At 59.1% G+C, this 17717-nt stretch overlaps 2 protein-coding genes across 3 annotated transcripts in view; one reads left to right on the forward strand and one right to left on the reverse strand.

The window, feature by feature from the left end:
* LOC111145656 (nucleoporin 188) overlaps positions 1-1743 on the forward strand; it is a 47855-nt gene extending 46112 nt beyond the window's left edge. Inside the window, exons 42-44 of the mRNA XM_022500731.1 lie at positions 105-178; positions 314-443; positions 565-1743. Coding sequence (XP_022356439.1) covers positions 105-178; positions 314-443; positions 565-741 — 381 coding nt within the window. The 3' untranslated portion in view covers positions 742-1743. The remainder of the gene's footprint in view (positions 1-104; positions 179-313; positions 444-564) is intronic.
* Positions 1744-1903: 160 nt separating this feature from the next.
* LOC111145788 (SH3 domain containing GRB2 like, endophilin B2) lies at positions 1904-17717 on the reverse strand. 2 transcript variants are annotated; one of them, XM_022501000.1, is made up of 13 exons: positions 17509-17717; positions 12843-12984; positions 11883-12011; positions 8460-8593; positions 8111-8203; positions 6731-6742; positions 5995-6057; positions 4459-4482; positions 3913-4002; positions 3471-3571; positions 3194-3208; positions 2843-3083; positions 1904-2564 (listed from the first exon to the last, which is right to left on the reverse strand). In XM_022501000.1, exons 1-13 carry the CDS (start codon positions 17569-17571, stop codon positions 2457-2459), a joined length of 1215 nt encoding a protein of 404 aa, XP_022356708.1. In that variant the 5' UTR covers positions 17572-17717; the 3' UTR covers positions 1904-2456. The 2 variants fall into 2 exon arrangements, with proteins under 2 accessions (XP_022356708.1, XP_022356707.1); XM_022500999.1 differs by lacking the exons at positions 3194-3208; positions 6731-6742.

Raw genomic sequence — 17717 nt, forward strand, 5'->3', positions numbered from 1 at the left:
GTAGCGGACAGCTGCTCCGTGCACGGCCTGCGGGTGGGAGGCTCACAGGGAGTCCCACCTGCTACCGTTACCTTCTTATTTTTACCCCATTTCTCTTCCCACAGCTGGACAAGAAAAAGGAGCCCCTCACCCAGGCTGTGGGGCTCAGCACCCAGGCGGAAGGGACCAGGACGCTGAAGTAAGAAAAGCCCTCCTTCTAGAATTCGAGCTGGGCTCAGGGCCCCTGTGGGTCACCCATCCTGTTGGCTTGGCGCTGTGCCTCCTGCCGGCCGGCTTGGCTCCCCGCCCCAGAGCCGCCCTGCCCTCTCCGCAGGTCCCTGCTGATGTTCACCATGGAGAACTGCTTCTACCTGCTCATCTCCCAGGCCGTGCGCTACCTTAGGGACCCAGCTGTGCATCCCCGGGACAAACAGCGGATGAAGCAGGAGCTCAGCTCGGAGTTGGTATGGACAGCGGGCTCGGACTAGCAGGGGGCGGCTGATGGGGAGGAGCCTGTGGGGTCCCACCCGGCCCCCCACCTTGGGCCCAGGGCTCCAGGCCTCATCTAGTACCTTTCTCTCCTAGAGCACGCTGCTCTCCAGCCTCTCCCGCTACTTCCGCCGGGGGGCGCCCAGCTCCCCTGCTGCGGGCGTTCTCCCCTCACCTCAGGGCAAGTCCACCTCTCTCTCCAAGGCCAGCCCGGAGAGCCAGGAGCCTCTGATCCAGCTAGTGCAGGCCTTTGTGCGGCACGTGCAAAGATAGGGCGGCGGCCCGCCACCCCCCCCACCCCGCCAGCCTGCATGGCCCCGGGCAGCAGGGGTGCTGCTGGCCGGCCGGACGGCCTGCGTGGGACTGAGAGCAGCACCTCTCTCCTGCCCTCAGCCCCGACTCCAGCCGCCCACCCACTGGCATTATTTTTATAATAGATCGCGAGGTCCACAGCCAGGCGGGAGCCACGAGTCAGCTGCACTTGGCGCCCTCAAGTCCAAAATGTCCCAGGCCGTGCTCCTTCCCTCAAGCATTCCCCACTGCACTGCCCCCGGCCCAGCGGAGGCCGGGAGCCAGCGTCATGTGTGGCCGGGAGAGGCTGTGTGCCTGGGTCTGAAGATGTTTTCCATGCTCTGTTCTTGTAGTTTTTGCTAATACTGTGGTCTATTTATACAAATATTAAAAGACTGTTTATAGATAAATGGGTGGTGTCTTCAGGACCTGGGGGTGAGCATCGAGCTCTCAGTGCTAAGCACGTCGTCCCCGGCCGGGTGCCCAGGAGTGGAGCAGAGGTTTGGGGAAAGCAGAGTATTTGCTGCGGCTGACCCAGGTGGACATGAATTCTCCCTTCCCTGGCTCGCCCGGCTCTCGTCCCCTCACCCCTACCTCACTGCATTTACCGGCTGGCCGAGCTGCTCACGGGGTGTGGCCTCTCCTGAAGTCCCAGTCCTGTTTACAGCTCCGCGCCCCTGCCTCCCTCCCTGCCCCTCCTTGGGAGCAGGACCTCCTCACCAGAGAGCAGGGCCTGGCGAGGGGCCTTCACCTGAAGTTTCTAGAACCAGACTGACCTGGGCTAGAGTCCTGCGCGGCCACTTGCCCGTTATGGAAGCTTGAGGAGGTGACTCTGTTCTCTTCCCTCATCTGTGAGGACGGCCTGAGCACACGCGGACTGGCCACAGGTCGGCAGCTGAAAAGCCTCACGCACGGTACTGTCTGCTCCGCCCGGCCCCATCTAGGCAAGTTTCTCTTAGGAACAAAAGGTCTCCGTGGCCTCATGTGCAGGAACAGGGCTGCCCCCGGAGCCACGCGCGCCCTGCGGGAGGAAGGACGGCCCAGGAAGGAGGGAGCAGGAAGCCACCCTGCGAAGGTTTCCCTTGCCCACCCTCAGGGCCAGCCCCGGGGGGGCCCAGAGCCCAACAGGAGCCGAGGCGACATGCACGTGAAGGACAGTTTATTATTTGTCACTGGCTAGAGAGCAAGCAGACGGGCAGAGTAAAAAGATCCATTAAAAAGTGAGTGTGGAGAGGTGCAGGCTGAGCCACGGAACTCGGCATGAGCAGCCCGCGTGGGAGGGGAGGGCAGCACCTGGGAGACACCAGTCCGCCCGGCGCCCCTCTGCCCCCCGGGCCCCCCCATCTTGCTGCTTTTGGCAACCAAAAGGCAGGTGCTCTCTGGCCAAGGGCACGCCCCAGGCTTCCCGCAGGGGCTGGGGTGCCTAGGGCAGCGCTGCGGCCAGTCCTTCCACCCTCCTTAGCCGGAGCCAGGAGGGCTGGGGAGCTGGGGTGCTTGGGGGATGCAGGCGGGGTGGGGGGCTCCAGAAGCAGGGCTGGGGGAGGGGCCCCCCTCACAGCTGGACGACCGGGGGCACGGACAGAATGGGGCCGGTCTCCCCGCCCTGAGCAGCTGAGTCACCAGCAGACAAGTGGCAGGGCTGCCTCCTGTCCTCTCCCGCCCAGGCCGGGGTGGGCAGGGGCCTGGAGGGGGCCGGCTTAGCTGAGCAGTTCCAAGTAGGTGACCGGGACCTTGCCCTTCTTGTTGCCTCTCTCGCCAATGAGCCAGTCCGGGTCCATGCCAGGCAGGCTGTAGACGGTGATGAGCTGAAGAGGAGGGCAGAGAGGGGTGGTCATACCCCAGCCGGGCCAGGACGGCATGGCGACGGGGCTGTCAGGGCCCCACGAGACCCGGCATCTGCCCCCTCACCTGCTCTAGGCAGAGACGGCTTCCTCAGGGCTGCAGCTCCCTCCACTCACCCCCCAGCCCCCGCCGCCCCCCAGGGCCCCTTGGAGACTTGAAGGCAGTGGGGGGGCTCCCCATTCCAGTTCCCTGGCGCTCCTGAGCCCGGCCTTGGCCACCACCCCCGCGGCACCAGGCCCACCTCATCAGCCAGCAGGGCCAGCTCGCTGCTGTCGGCCGCCTCGTAGTCGTAGAGGACCCGGGCCTTCCGGGTCCCGCTGGCGGGGGGGGTCACCTCCTCTAGGCAGAGAGCGGCCTCTCCTGGAGGGGCCAGGCCAGCCACAGAGGGGCCCACGGGCATAGTGGCTGCAGCGGTGGTAGGCGAGGTGCTGCTGAGGGGCGGGGAGGCGGGCTCCGTGGTGCCCACGAAGGTGCCTGGGAATCTGGAGAGGGTGACATCTCAGCTGGGAGCTGTGTCCCCATGGTAGTCCCACGTGTTCAGCCAAACACCTGGGCCCACTGCCACAGAGGCAGGGGGACCCCAGCTACTTACATGGCTCCCTGGGAGCTGGCAGCATGAAGGGAAAAGCAAGGCGAAGGGAATCGTGAACCGCGCCTCCCCATCCCTGCCATCCTCCCGCCCAGGCCAGACACCTCCCTGTCACCCAGACAGCCCTGTGATGCCCCTGACAGAGGGCTTGGTCAGGGGCCCTCTAACCTGCCCTGGGAGTCTGGGGGCTTGCTGAGCCTAGGGAGAAGGTCTTTGCCCCAGGGGGAGAAGGGGATGGGCTGCTTGTGGGGCCTGGGAGCCAGGGGACCCCAGCGGGCACCTGCCCAGCTGCTTCTGTAAGTCCAGCATGTGGCGGTAGCACTGTGCGTAGTAAGTTGTCTGGGACTCCACGAACTCATGGAGGCAGCGAAGATGGTTCACCTGCGGAGCAGGGGCGGTGCGGGGAGAGCGGTGCTGGCTTGGGAGGCGTCCTAGCCGACCAGACGCTCCCTGTCTCCTGCCTGACCGCAGACCCCGGCCTTTAGCACTCAGTCCTTGGCCCCAAGCCAGCGGCCCCCTGGAGGGCAGGGAGGGCTGCCCAGCCTTTGGCACTGGGACCAAAGCTAAGTTCCACCCTGAGGACCCTGGGCTCAAGCACTGCCCCTCGCCCCCTGCTTCTGAGATCCAAGCTCATGGTCTGCCTCCTTGTGGAGGAGTTCAGTGGGGGGCCCAGGGTGGGGCCAGGAAGATGGTAGGTGACGGAGGGGCAGCAAAGGACTCACGTGAGTGCTGCTGATTCCCTCGAGCAGGAGTCGGGTCACTTCAGCCTGCCGGTCAAACTCCGTCTGGGCCACTCGGAGCTCCTGCTCGGCCTGGGAAAGGCAGAGTGGGACGGCGGCTGACAGCAACAGTGGGCCCCACCTTCCCTCCCATCTGTGGTCCGCCCTGGAGCAGCCTCCTCTCCTACTCTGGGTGCAGAGGACACATCCCCCTGGGGACGCGGACAGAGATCTTGGTGGCAGGAGTGTACTTCTCACCGTGCACCCCTGACTTCAGGCCTGGAGCCCTGCCCCCTTGCTGGGACCCCTCTGGACCTATTCCGTTGCAAGCGGCCAAAGACGGACCCATGAGTGCCGTGCCACAACCTTGCTGTAACGCTCTGTCCCTAGCCACCTGACCCTGCCATTCCCCTGTGTGCTCAGAGGAACTGTGGGGGCAGTGTGCCCAGAGAGCAAGTAATACCCCGACAGAGGCAGAGCCCAGAACCGGAAACCAATCTGACCCCTACCCTACCCGCACCCGCGGCAGCCTCCCGAGTCCAGACTCACCTTGTCCACCTCATCATTCCAGAGCTTCGGAGACCACGACAGGACAAGGGCAGCAGGGGAGGGAGGGAGGGAGGGGGCACCAGTCAGCAGGGGAATGGGGTGAGGATGGCTGAACCCCAGAGCCCGTGCCCTGCCCCAGCTCCCCAAGACCCCACCCGCCCCCCCATACCCTTCCTCACTCCCCCGAACCCAACCAGGAGCTGAGGCTGGGACGTGGCCTGGTATGAGCAGGGTCGCTATCAACCACATCCAGCCCAACATGCCGCATGCAGGGGAGGTAGGGGACAGCCAGCTGGGAAGTCCTGCTTGGGTTTCTCCTACAGCGTAAGCCCCCGGGCTCTGATGGGAGACCCAGTGTCCCCCATCCCACCCTGACAATTAGCTAAGGCTGGTGGGCTGGGACGCAGGACCGTGTGACCCTAGGCCAGTCACTGAACCTTTCTGTCCTTCGGCAGAGAAAGGCAGCCTCGTGCCCGAGTCACACTGGGGTTCAATGGCAAAAGAAAAAAACAGGGCGGTCTCCACCCTCCGGGATATTCCTCCTTCCACTCGGCCCAAGAAGGGGGGCAGGAAGTGCCATCCAGAGTCTAAAGAAGAAAGACCCCCCTCCCCCCGCCACGACTTAGGAGACCCGTTTCTCCTGCCCAGCGCGGGAAGTCTGTCCTAAGATGGCGACCTGAGGGATGGTAAGCAGAGCAAGGCCAGCCCTGTGTCCCGAGATGTCCCACCACAGTGCCATTTAGAAAACCAAAACGTGGGGAGTGACCTCTGCACGCATGGCCGGAGGACACGCAGAGAGAGGGGCCTGCTGGAGTGCTCCGGCGTTGCCGCCCCGAGGGACGATGGCCCGGCCGCCGCCTGAAGGCACAGACACACATGGCAACATGCTATGACGGGGGCGGAGAGAGCCTGACGGCCCGTGCAAGTGCGTGCCACCCCCCGGTGGAAATGGAAGGTCAGAGAAGAAGGCAGAGAAGGCACAGCAGTGGTGGCGACAGGTACGATGGGGGAGGTGTGACTGGCCCGTGTCCCACACTGAACGGTAAATACCCAGTAACAACACAGGAGAAAAGAACCCGTGGCACTCGGAGTCTTCAGGCCCCACGGCTGCCCTGGGCCCCCGGACACTCCTGCCCCCAGCCCGCTGGTCCCCACCCTTGCTGCCAGGATGCTGGGCAGGGGTGCCACAGAGGTGGCTGGATGAAGAGTGCCCCCCTTGTCACAGCTGTGGGGTCCTCAAGCCCGACGTGGACCAGGGGGCAGTGCCCTTGATGGGGGATGGAGGGCAGACCTTTGGGTCCCAGAAGACGGGGCCTGCGCTGTCCCCACGCTGTCTGGGGCGGCTGGCCTGGCCCCAAGCTCCAGCGCGGCGCAGAGAGAAGGGAGGCCAGTGATGCAGGCGCAGGGCACAGGCAGGCGGCCAGGAGCAGGGCTGGTGCCTTCCTGGCTTGGGGGATGCGCCCTGTGTTCCTGGTGCCACGCAGTCCCCTGGTGCCGGGGCGGAGAGAGGCCGGGCGGCCGGGGTGGGGCGCTTACCGCGGAGGCGCTGGCCGAGAGAATGTAATTACGCGGTCTAGTCTCCTGAAAGTCAGGCACCGTCTGGCGGGAACAGAGGTCACGGAGGGAAGGGGGGTCATCCGGGGCCAGGCGCCGCCCCAGCATCTCCCACGGGGCGGGGTTGTGGGGGGGAGGCCAGGAGGCCAGGAGCCCCGGCCCAAGGGACAGGAGGCTGGAGACACATACCACACGGACCCTTCTCCCCACTCCAACCTCCTGGACACCAGGTGGGCTTGGGGACATGGAGAGTCAGACAAAGACCAGGTGGGTGGTCACGCTGGGAGCCCAGGAAAGCGGATGCCAGGGAGCCTTCAGGTGAGTCGCAGACTGGGCCTGGCCCCCCTCCTCCCCAGACCCGAGCCTCGCTCAGATATTCCGGTTAGAGCCACAGCTCTCCAGACCAATCACCCCCCACCCCGGCTTTCTCCATCCCAGAATCTCCACACAGGACCGGGCCCCTCCCCCACAACAAGGTGGACGGATGGACGCATGGATGGACAGGGTGACAGGCTTTCCACGTTTGCAAAAAGCTGACTCACAGGCTCCAGTGCCTGGCGTCTCCCTAAACCAGAGGCTACGCATGGCAGAGGCTCTGGTGGGGAGACCAGCTGCTTGCAAAACGCCCAGGATGTCCCCTGGGCCGGCCAGACCCCTGGGCCCGAGGCTGGGCCGGGCAAACCAGAAGCAGCACAGCACGCAGGAAAGGTATACTCACATCTCCCTCACACTGAGCCAAGTTACCCAAAGCAGAACAGAAAGGAACAAAAACAAAGAGGTTAGTGAGTCCACAGCGCAGGCGGGAGCAGGCCCCCCGTGGTGGGAGGGGAGAGCGGGTGGCAGGCAGGTGGGCAGACGACCCTGCCGTCCGGAAGGAGTCCTGCTCTGGGTCTACGCGGGAGGGCAGGGATGACCTGCCGGGCTGTGGTCTTCTGGGGCGCTCGCTGTGCCTGGGTTGCCCTGGGCCTCTCTGCAGAGGGCGCGGGGCCTAATTCAAGGGCTTGAGGCTGTCTGGGCCAGACAACTGGAGAGGAGGTCGTGCCGCTCTAGTGACTAAGGAAAGGCTCCCCTGGCCTGCCTGGTGGAGGAGAAGCCTGTTCTGGCCGAGGTACTCCAAGGAGACTATCCTGTCCAGCTGACTTCAAGAGGTCAACCCTGTAGCCATTGGTCATCTCACCCAACCACAAGAAGACTCCAGTGGCTGAGCCCCTGCCTCCGATCTGGACCCCACACACCCGGGTGTGCTGAGACCCTGCCCTTGTCTCTCACCAGAGGTGGCACAGGCCAAGACTCCATGGTCCCCAGTGGCCACACGGTGGGAGAGGGACGCAAGGAGCATTTGGGGCAGCTGAGAGTCTGGGAAGACACAAGTGACCCCCGGCCTGCCTTTGACCTGGTTCCTGGGTGTGAGGTGGCCTCTAGGCCCCCACACTGCCAAGCAGCCTGACGTGCCGAGAGCGTGCTCCCCCTCAGGCCTGCTCTCCCCACCCTGGCCTAAGCCCTGGGCAAACTGCGCCACAGTCCATCGGCTGGCCTGGCCAGGCTGAGCGGGCCTCAGTGAGCTGAGAGCAGAGGGAAGGCCTGACCCAGGGCCATGGGATTACCTGAAAGGGCCCTCGGTCATGTCCCTAAGCAGGTGCGCAGTCCAGCTCCGGGGTTCCCACCATCAGGGCACCCTGGGACCAGCGCTGGAGCAGCGGGTGGGGTAGTTAGTAAGGGGGAGCCATGCCCGGGCAGAGCCGGGGGACAGAGCCGAGCATTCAGGAAGGGCAGGGCAGGGCCATGCGGTAAAACTCCAATTGATTGTCTGTCTGGGGAGGCTGTGGCATGCCCTGAGCCTGGGTCGGGGTACTGCTGGTCAGCCCACCCCATAAATGTCTGCCCTGGGACCCAGAGCTCTGGGTGGCCAGGGTTCCCTGGGGGGGAGGGGCAGAGAGGCATGACCTGAAGCGGTCAGCCAGGACCAGCATCCCCCAGCCAAGCCTCTCCAGGCAGGGAAAGGGAAGAAAGGTCATGCCAAACGTCAGGTCCCTTCACCCTCCCTTGGCTCCAAACAGAGCTGGGGGTGGTGGGGCGGGAGACCAGCAGGGACACCTACCGTGGCTTTGGCCTCTGCAGCCTTGGCCTTCTTCAGCCGCGCTTTGCAGGCATCCAAGTCCAGACGCCGGTTTTGCAGGAGACGTCTCTCCTTCTGCGGGGGCGGGGGGGTGGGGAAGAGTGAGACCCTGGGCTGTGGCAGGACTGGCCCACGGGGCCATCAGGGCCAAACAGGGAAGCCGAGGCCCAGACAGGGAGAGGTCACCCACTGTGTCATTCGGTCCACAAGAGCCACATCTGGGGAGCCCTGGGAGTGCTGGGCTCCCGGGATGGGAGGAGAGCCTGTCTCGGCAGCTCCGAGGAGGAGGACAGCAATAACCAGGAAGCGGGGGGGGCCCCAGTCCTCTCACCGAAATGGTCTTCCAGTCCCCTTCCAGGAAGTTGCGCAGAGGCGTGAGGAAGTTGATGGAGGCCGTGTGGATAAAATCCCTCTCGGCGGCTCCCAGGCGCTTTTCAGCTTCTGCCACCTTGATTAGTGTCTTCCCTGATTAAATGGAGTTTAAGGGTGAGGAAGAGGTTCGGGCTCGGGCTGCTCGGACCCTAAGGGAGCGCCCAGGGGGAGGCAGGCCGCAGAGGCGTAAGCACTGCGGGCTCAGTGCGGAACGGCTGGCCTGGAAGCGTGTGGGGCGACCTGCATGTCTGTCGACAGGAGACTGACGTAAATAGCAGGACGTCCCAAAGGCGGACTAGGACACAGTGTGACAAAGACGAGGGGGAGACTTCCAGAACACAGAAAGCACCTCAACAAATCCTGTTCCCAAAAAGCAACAGTAAAAATGGGCATCACTGTCAAAAGCAAACGTTTCCGGACTCTGGAAATTGACCAAGTGCAAAGAGACAGAATATTTACTCAAGAACTGATGGACCTTGGTAGGAACAAGGTGGGAACCTGTGGCTTCCCAGCCTGGGGCGGGGGGCTTCGCATGGTCAGCTCATGGTCAGCTCTGCAGTTGTTGCTCTACCTGGGCGGGGCAAGTCCACAGGTGGGCAGCTGGGTAGGGGCGGGGCATGGGCCGCAGGGAAAGGTAGTGGTATTGGGGCTGACTCGATTTGGGCGGAAGCACAGAATAATCTAGGGGACCCTGTTGGAAATAGCAGTGATCTCAACGGCAAATAACTGAAGAAGACCAACGTCACAGTTGACTTGAATAAGGAATACTGGTTGGAAGAGCTCTGCTAGAAATTTAACAGGAGATCTGGAAACGAGACAGTAATCTCGTTTATTGAAAATTTAATAAAATGGCATATGTACATCCAACTACATCAATAATTATGTTAAATACAAATGGATTAAACACTCCAATCAAAGAATGAAGATAGAGTGGATTTTTAAGAAAAAATCCAAATACAGGGGCGCCTGGGTGGCTCAGTCGGTTAAGTGTCTGCCTTCGGCTCAGTTCATGATCCCAGGGTCCTGGGATCCAGCCCTGCATCGGGCTCCCTGCTCGGCAAGAAGCCTGCTTCTCCCCCTCCCTCTCCCCAGGCTTGTGCTCCCTCTCTCAATCAAATAAATAAGTAAAATCTTAAAAAAAAAATCCAAATATATACTGTCTATAAAAGACTTTAGATTTAAAGACATAAATGGGGGCGCCTGGGTGGCTCAGTGGGTTAAGCCGCTGCCTTCGGCTCGGGTCATGATCTCAGGGTCCTGGGATCGAGTCCCGCATCGGGCTCTCTGCTCAGCAGGGAGCCTGCTTCCCTCTCTCTCTCTCTCTCTCTGCCTGCCTCTCTGTCTACTTGTGATCTCTGTCAAATAAATAAATAAAATCTTTAAAAAAAAATAAAAAAAAAATAAAGACATAAATAGGTTGAAAATAGGACAGAAAAAGGTATACCATGTGAACTATCCTCCTAAGAGAACAGGAGTGCGTGAACTGCTGTCCGATAAAACGGACTTTACTGTGAACGTGACCAGAGACAACAGCATTTTACAATGATATAAGTCAATTCGTCAGGAAGATATAACAATAGTAAATACAAAGACCTCACAACAGAGCTCCAAAAACATATGAAGAAAACACTGACAATCTGAAGCCAGAAACAGAAATAGTGGGAGACTTCAGTACTTCTCGGTAAAGCAGAGGACAAGACAAAATCCGCCAGCCCACAGAGACTAGAACAACCCCATCACCCAGTTTGGCCTGTTGTCTCTACCACACTCCACAGCAACACAGCATATGATCTCCAGTGAACAACACCCTCCAGGACAGACCATATACTAGGCTATAAGCAAATCTTCATAAACGTAAAAGGTTAAAATCATACAGACATGTTCTCTGACCACAGCAAAATCAATTAGAAATCAACAATAGAAGGAAACTTGGAAAATCCAAATATACGGAAATTAACCACCATCCTGCTGGTAGAAATACAAAATCCCACAGCCACTTCGGAAGACAGTTTGGTAATTTCCTAAAAAGCTAAACTTAAGTTTACCGTGTGACCTAGCAAGTCCATTCCCAGGTGCATATCCAGAAGGGAAAACACATGCCCTCACAAAGTTCTGTGTGCAAACGCTTGGAAGGATACAACCCAAATGTCTAGCCATACAACGGAACACTTACGATCGCACAATAACAAGGAATGAAATCCTAAAACACATTACGGCACAGATAAAAGTCAGAGAAGCTACGCTCAAAGGAGCCAGATGCAAAACACAGCACACCGTGGGGGGCCTGGGCTGCTCAGTCAGTGGAGCAATCAACTCTTGCTTTCGGCTCGGGTCACGATCTCAGGGTCAAAGGATCGAGCCCCGCGTCTGGCTCCATGCAGAGCCTGCGTGGGACACTCTCCCTCTCCCTCTCCCTCAGCTCCTCATGAATGCATATGTGCTCTCTCTGGCTCTCAAATAAATAAAATCTTAAAAACCACCCAACACAACATGTGATTCCATTTATACGAGAGGTTCAGAAAAAGCACATTTATAGGCACACGAATGTGCATGAGTAGTTAGCAGCAGGGGGACTGGACTGGGGACTGACTCTAAGCAGACATGGCCCTTTGTGCAGGGGACAGAAATGTTCTTTAAATAGGATTGGGGGGCATGTTTGCACGACTCTGTAAACTTACAAAAAAGCACTGAATTATATACTTAAAACCGGTGCATTTTATGGCATGTAAATTATATCTTTGTAAAACATTAAAAATTAAAAAAAAAAAAAAAAAAAAGATGGCGGTGGCTCTCTATGTGCCACTGGGAGAAGGTAGCTAACACAATACCGAGATGAAAAATCAGGTCGCAGAAGGGTATGCACAGTACGATCCCATTAAGAAAGGCACAGAAACCGGAACTGGGTAAGAGAGACTTCCGTTTCTCACTCTGTTTTCATCTGCATTGATTGAGGTGTTTGCAAGGCGAACGAATTTTTTTCACTTGTTTATTTATTTATTATTTTTTCAAAGATTTTATTTATTTATTTGACAGAGATCACAAGTAGGCAGAGAGGCAGGCAGAGAGAGAGGGGGAAGCAGGCTCCCTGCTGAGCAGAAAGCCCGATGGGGGCTCAATCCCAGGACCCTGGGATCATGACCTGAGCTGAAGGCAGAGGCTTTAACCCACTGAGCCACCCAGGCGCGCCCCTCACTGGTTTATTTTCATTTATTTCAATTTTTTTTCATTTTCTTCACTTTCATTCATCCATTTCATGAATGTTTACAAGTAGATATTTCTGTACTTCAAAAACACAAAGCAAGAAAGGAAGGAAGGGAGGGATGGAGGAAAATTTGAGAGCAAGAGACTGTGACCCCTGACCCTGGCTGGGGGCTTGGCTCACCATAGGGAGTGGTGGGCCCCAGCTCACTGGCCGCCTCCGCCATGTACTGAGCCAGAAGCTCCCCGTTGGTGACCCGTGAGGGCACCTTCCTGTCCAGCTTCTCATACAGGAACTCCTCCACGCGGGCACCTGCAGGGAGACAGCAGCCAAAGCCACGGGGCTCTTCAGTACAACCCAAGGTGGCAGCCATGGGGACAGAAACAGACCCAGACCAGGGCCGCCCATGGGGGTGCCTGGCCTGGTGACAGACAGATTACTCTCTTTTTGGAGCTCATTTCAACCTAGTGAAACCAGCACTCAACCCCATAGGACCCCTCACTCCAGAGAGGAGGAAGCCACAGCTCAGAGACATGAAATGCCTACCCCAGGTCACATAGCTGGGGGTGACAGGCCCAAAGTAAAAGCCCACTCACTTCTCCCTCCATATGATATGGATTTACAGAACCTAATACACACATGGACAGTCCTCCAGCTCTGGTCCAGAAAGCTCCAGGGACCCCCACTTATATAGGAGACTTGGAGGCAGATAGCATCACGACCCCAAGACAGCCCTCCCCGCCCCCCCTGCCCCCCGGTTCTCCTGCCCATGGCTTCTGCGTGCTCCCTGCTCACACTCGCTGCAGTGGGACTCAGGGCAAGCCCTTCTCCATCTCAGGCTCCGCCAGCCTCTCAATAGATTGAGCTCATGCTTTCCCTGCCTCTTCCCAAGCGTGTTTTAGTCTCAAGCATTTCTCCAACTCCTTGGTGCAAAACTCTTAAACCTCCTGCTGCCCCAGAGAGTGCATCTTGGAGCCCATCACTCTCTGCTGGGCTCTTTAACTGCTCGCCCCGCCCTATGCAGGCCTCAGAAGCCCCCGTAACCTGATCCAAATCCCGTGTGCCACCCAGTCCCACCTGCAGCCCAGGCCTCCTGCCAGTGGCCTCCAGCCCCTCGCCCAGGACCGCCCGGCGCCCACTCACTGGGGTTGGGTTGCAGCAGCACTTCTGTCTGCCGTAGGATTTTCTCCGTCCAGTTCTTGGTGCTGTCTGCCCGGGCAAGAAGGTTTTCAAAGTGTGCATCCAGCTCAGTCCTCTCAGCCTGGCCGAATTTCTCCTCTGTGAACTGTGGGGGGTAGGGTTGAGGGATAGGGAAGGCTCGGAAGGGGGGAAGCAAAGACTGCCCCTGCCCCATGCTTCTACACCTCCTTCCCCCTCACCCAACTAGAACCAAGCCCAAGGTCAAGAAACTGGCTTTGCCCCTAACCTGCTCTGTGACCCTGACCAAGTTACAACCCTACTCTATGCTTCAATTTGCCTCTCTGTAAAACTAGGCTGGACCAAAGGTTGGGGATCACAGCTTCTTTTGGAAACCCAGAAAGCTAGACCCCCCCCCAAAATGCACATTTGTACAAAATCTGGCTTATTACTTAAGGGGATAAAGAGTCATTGGGGGCCTAGTTCTAAGGGTCCTCCTAGCTTGACTTTGAAGCAAAGCACTTGGTAACAGGTGCTCAGGGAATAAATGGGGCACAGAGCAAAGTCTCGGGTGATCACAGGCTCCTTGGGGGACTGGGAGCCAGTGGGGAGGGGGGCGCCAGTGGAGTGAGTGGGAAGAACCCAGGTTTCAGAGTCAGAGGGACCCGATTTGAGTCTCAGGTCTGCACTGATGAGCAGTAGGACCTTGGGCAAGTGGCTTTGCCTCTCTGGCGTCAGTTTCCTGAGCTGAAAAATGAGAATAATAAATAATACCAGCTCCCTCATAGCTGAAATAGGATGAAATGAGAAAGATGTGGGTAAGGAGCGCCTGAGGGGGCTCAGGGTCATGAGTTTGAGTCCCACGTGGAGTGTGGAGTCTACTTAAAAAAAAAAAAAAATTAAAAAAAAAAAAAGAAAGAAAGAAAGATGTGGGTAAGACATGAAGGCCCGAGTCTGGCAGGGAGTCGGTGCCACTGCTGCAAAGAGCTGATGGGTGGAGAGGCAGCGGGAAGGAAAGGGATGTGTGGGGGTGGGAGAGCCACATGGCTGGCCTCTGGTCGCCTGGTGCGGTGGACAGGGAACACCACTAGCCCCTGAGAGCCAACTGCTGGGCACGCACAAGGCCTAGAAAGCTTGGCAGCCCCGCCCCAAGGCCAGGTAGGAACCGGGATGTCCCACCAGTCAGAGCCGGCAGAGGTTGTGCAGGCCACGTGAGAACTACCTGATACTGGCCCAAGTCCTGGCCCCTCTGATCTAGAAGGCTCTGGCAGAAAGAGCCTGTTCAAGGTCGTAATCAAATAGCAGAAGGGCATAGACCTGCAGGAGAAAGATCAGTAATAGCGCGGCGGTACTGCTGACCGCGCGGCGGTCCGACCCTGGGCTAGAAGCGTTTGACACCAGTGACCCACCGACACCTCCGAGAGCCTCCAGGACAGTCGGGTCAAGTTTCCCATGTCACAGATGATGCCACTGAGGCTAAGCAAGGGGCAGACTGTGCTCAAGTCAGGGTCATTCCGGGCTGGGAGTCTGGAGGCCCTTCCCAGCCTGCTTGGCGTCGACCAATCATCTAGAGGCCAACAACAGCTCCAGCCCAGCTGCAGGGAGGGGGCAGCAGCCACGGAGAGTCACTGGGCAGAGTCACTGGGCAGCCATCAATTATGCAACAGGGCTTGGGTTTCTCACTGCAGGCCTGGGTGGGCCAGGATGACGGCCTGTGGCTCCCTACCTGGGAAGCAGCTGCTCCCGGCCTCCTCCCACCTCTCCCCCCACTCCTGGGCCTTCTCACATTCCCTAGACTCCCAGAGCCAGGCCCCGAGCAGGCCTCACCTCACCCAGCCCCTTAGGGGTAGCCTTAGCCGCATTTTCCAGATAAGGAAATCAAGGCTTAGAGAGGCAAAGCCACCTCTCTGGTCTTCGCCAGGGGCTCCCCTGCCCTGGCAAAGGGGGATAACAGGACCTATCTCACAGAAGATTTGGAAACACACAGCACAGGCCTAACAAACCTTAGCTGCTCTCATCATGACCACGGATAGAAGGCCTTCTTCATGTTCCTCCTCCGAGCTACCTAGGAACCCCCGTACCCCAGCGGTACCAGGCACCCTACCTTAGGTGATTACGTCACCCAAATGTGCAAGGTTAACGGCAGCCACTCCCCACTGAGCCTCGGGGCAGCCATCCCTCACACCCCAGGTCCACCCAGGTTCAATATCCTATGGGGCTTTCCAGACCTCCATCCTATGTCCAGTGCTGCCTGCCTCCTCACGGCCTTTACTATTACTAGTTCTACCACTACTCTTACTACTACGGCAGTTACTACTAACAGCATTAGTACTATGGCTTCCACGGCCCACTCCCACCTACACTGGCATCATACTCAATATGCCCTAGGTTTTCCTGCCTCGATGCCCTTAGCTGGGCATTTCCCAGCCCCTGGACCAACTTCACAAACTCATCCTCACTTTCAAGGCACCGTTCAGGGACCCGGAATCCCAGAATCACCCATGCAAAAGGGATCCTGCTCTCCCAGGGTCAAGTTCAGGTTCCCTACTGGATGGCGATGGGGCAAGGCTCTAAAAGGTGTCCCTGGTACGTGGAGGGGCTGACGGCTTACCCAGTATATCCTGGGACATGGCATGGTGGCACCTAGGCAGAGAAGCTGCCCACACACTGAGAATGAAGAACTCCCTCCCATCCCTCCTGACGCCTATCTCCAGGCAGCCTGGCCTCAGTGGGTCCCAAGGGTCCTCTCCTACGCAGGTGATATTTCAAGACTTCTCTCCTCTGGCCTGTCACCCTGCCCCATCACTACCAAGAGGAAGGGACCCATGCTTCAGGGGCTGATGTCTGCAGAGTCCGAGGCTGCTCCCTGCACAATGGCAGCAGCAGGGAGTGGGCGTGCAGAGCCAGAGAAAGCCTCTATTTATAAAGCTCCCAGCTCCCTCCTCCACCCCAGAGTCTGGAGCCTGGGCGCTGGCTCCCACTCCAGTACGGGTGACCCACTGGGCCTGCCCCAACCAGGAGAAGTGAGGCCACAGAGCTCAAGCTTCCCCACACCCCAGGCTCTGCAGGCCCTGGCCAGCTCAGGTGCCAGCGCCCCACAGTAGCAGGAAACTGGCAGATCAGGTTCTTCCCAGATGTGGGAGATAGAGCGGTTGCCATACCAACAGTGGGAGGGTTCCCACCTTGCAGATGATCTGAGGATAGCCAAGGGGCTCCAGGGTCCTAGCAAACCCACTAGGGCTGGGATCACCTTGTGGGGCTTGAAATACCGGGCAGCAAGTCCTCACTGGGGCACTAATCCTCAACGGGACACAGGACATGGTGCTTTCTAGTAAACATGAGCACATGGGTTTCCCAGAGACTGTCTGGGGCTGGGCTTCTCCAGACAACAGCAAGAACAAACAATAGGACTGGCTCCCAGAGCACTGCGACAGGCCAAGCCCCAAGACTGCAGCCACCTCTGGAGGCAGACCGGTGTTACACCCGATTGACATGAGGGGGAAAATGACTTGCCCAAGGTCACATGCCATACTAACTACGTTAACACTACTAGTATGCTTGCCTTTTTTTTTTTTTTAAGATTTTTTTTTTAATTTGAGAGAGAGCGAAAGCATGAGTGGGGGGGGGGCAAAAAGGGAGGGGGAAGCAGACTCCCTGCTAAGCAGGGACTCCAACATGGGGCCTGATCCCAGAACCCTGGGATCATGGCCTGAGCCGAAGGCAGATGCTTAACTGACTGAGCCACCCAGGCGCCCCATAAGCTTGTCTTTAGAGAGCATGTACATGCAGAGTCCCCGCTATCCTCACAGCCATCCTGGGAGGGAGGGATTGCTAATCCCATTTTTCAGATTGAAAAACTGAGGCCAAGAGATGAAGCCCCTTCTTCAAGGTCACAAGAGGGAGCATCCATGCCCATAGCTGCCTCCAGGCCTTCACCATTACATTAAGATGCCTCAGTTTCTCTCCTGGCCCCAGAATGTGGATAGGACTTGTTCCGATCCCGGCACCATCAGCCTGGACAGCTGTCCAAGGAGGGCACCCAGCCAGACCTCAGCCCTCTCCCCATCCTCCAGGCTTGGAGAAATAAGAGGAAACAGGCCTCCCGTGGAGCAGAAAGGAAATAATCCCAGCCCTCCTGGCTTCCGGACTGACTATCCAAGCGTGTACAGGGGACCTGACGGAATCAGTACCACCGGCCCATTGCACGGGTGCAGAGACTGAGGCTCAGAGAAGGGGTCGCGGCAGGTGCATGGTCCTTGGGCCTGGGGCTCAGCCCTCCGGACGACTGCCAGAGTCACTGCTGGGAAAGGGCGGGGAGGCAGGGGCCTCCCAGTGCTCTCTCCCTCCTGGGGCGGGAGTTACGGCAGGGGGGTAACCCAGCCTGCAGAAACCGTGGGCCCCGATACTTCCCCCTCCCCGGGTAACGGGGCCGCGGCCCGGCTCAGTCCCCGGGCCCGGGTTACGCTGAGTGTGCGGCCAGAGTGGCCGGCCGCCCCGGGCTCTTTCTTCTGGGCAGCGCCGCAGTAGGGGATGTGAGGGCCAGGGTGTCCCGCAGCGGGGACGGGGCGGCAGCCTCCAGGGGCTTCTCCTGCGCCACCCCCCGGCTCTCCTGCAGGGGTGCTCCGGGCCCGCCCCACATCCGGGCCGCGAGGCCCAGGGCGCACGGCCTCACCTGCACCGCCCGGGTGAAGAAGATGCCCGCGTCCGACGCCAGCTTCTTCATGTTGAAGTCCATGGCTCGACGCACGGCCGGCAGCGCTCAGCCCGAGCGCGGCCTGGCAGACCCCAGCCCGCCGCCGCCGGCCCGTACCCCGCCCACCTGCTGCCGGTGCGCCCTCCCTCTACGCGCCCTCCCTCAGCGCGCCGGCTCGCCAGCCCGCA

The sequence above is a fragment of the Enhydra lutris genome, unplaced genomic scaffold (assembly GCF_002288905.1).
Source record: "Enhydra lutris kenyoni isolate GAN:26980312 unplaced genomic scaffold, ASM228890v2 scaffoldscaffold13, whole genome shotgun sequence".
In the NCBI taxonomy this organism is placed as follows: Eukaryota; Metazoa; Chordata; class Mammalia; order Carnivora; family Mustelidae; genus Enhydra; species Enhydra lutris.

Coding starts and splice junctions, on each gene's coding strand:
- LOC111145788 (XM_022501000.1), bottom strand. CDS start 17,571: ATGGACTTCAACATGAAGAAGCTGGCGTCGGACGCGGGCATCTTCTTC. Junction 12,012..12,842: donor GCTGCTGCAACCCAACCCCA/GTGAGTGGGCGC, acceptor GTCTCCCTGCAG/GTGCCCGCGTGGAGGAGTTC. Junction 3,572..3,912: donor AGGGAATCAGCAGCACTCAC/GTGAGTCCTTTG, acceptor CCTGCTCCGCAG/GTGAACCATCTTCGCTGCCT.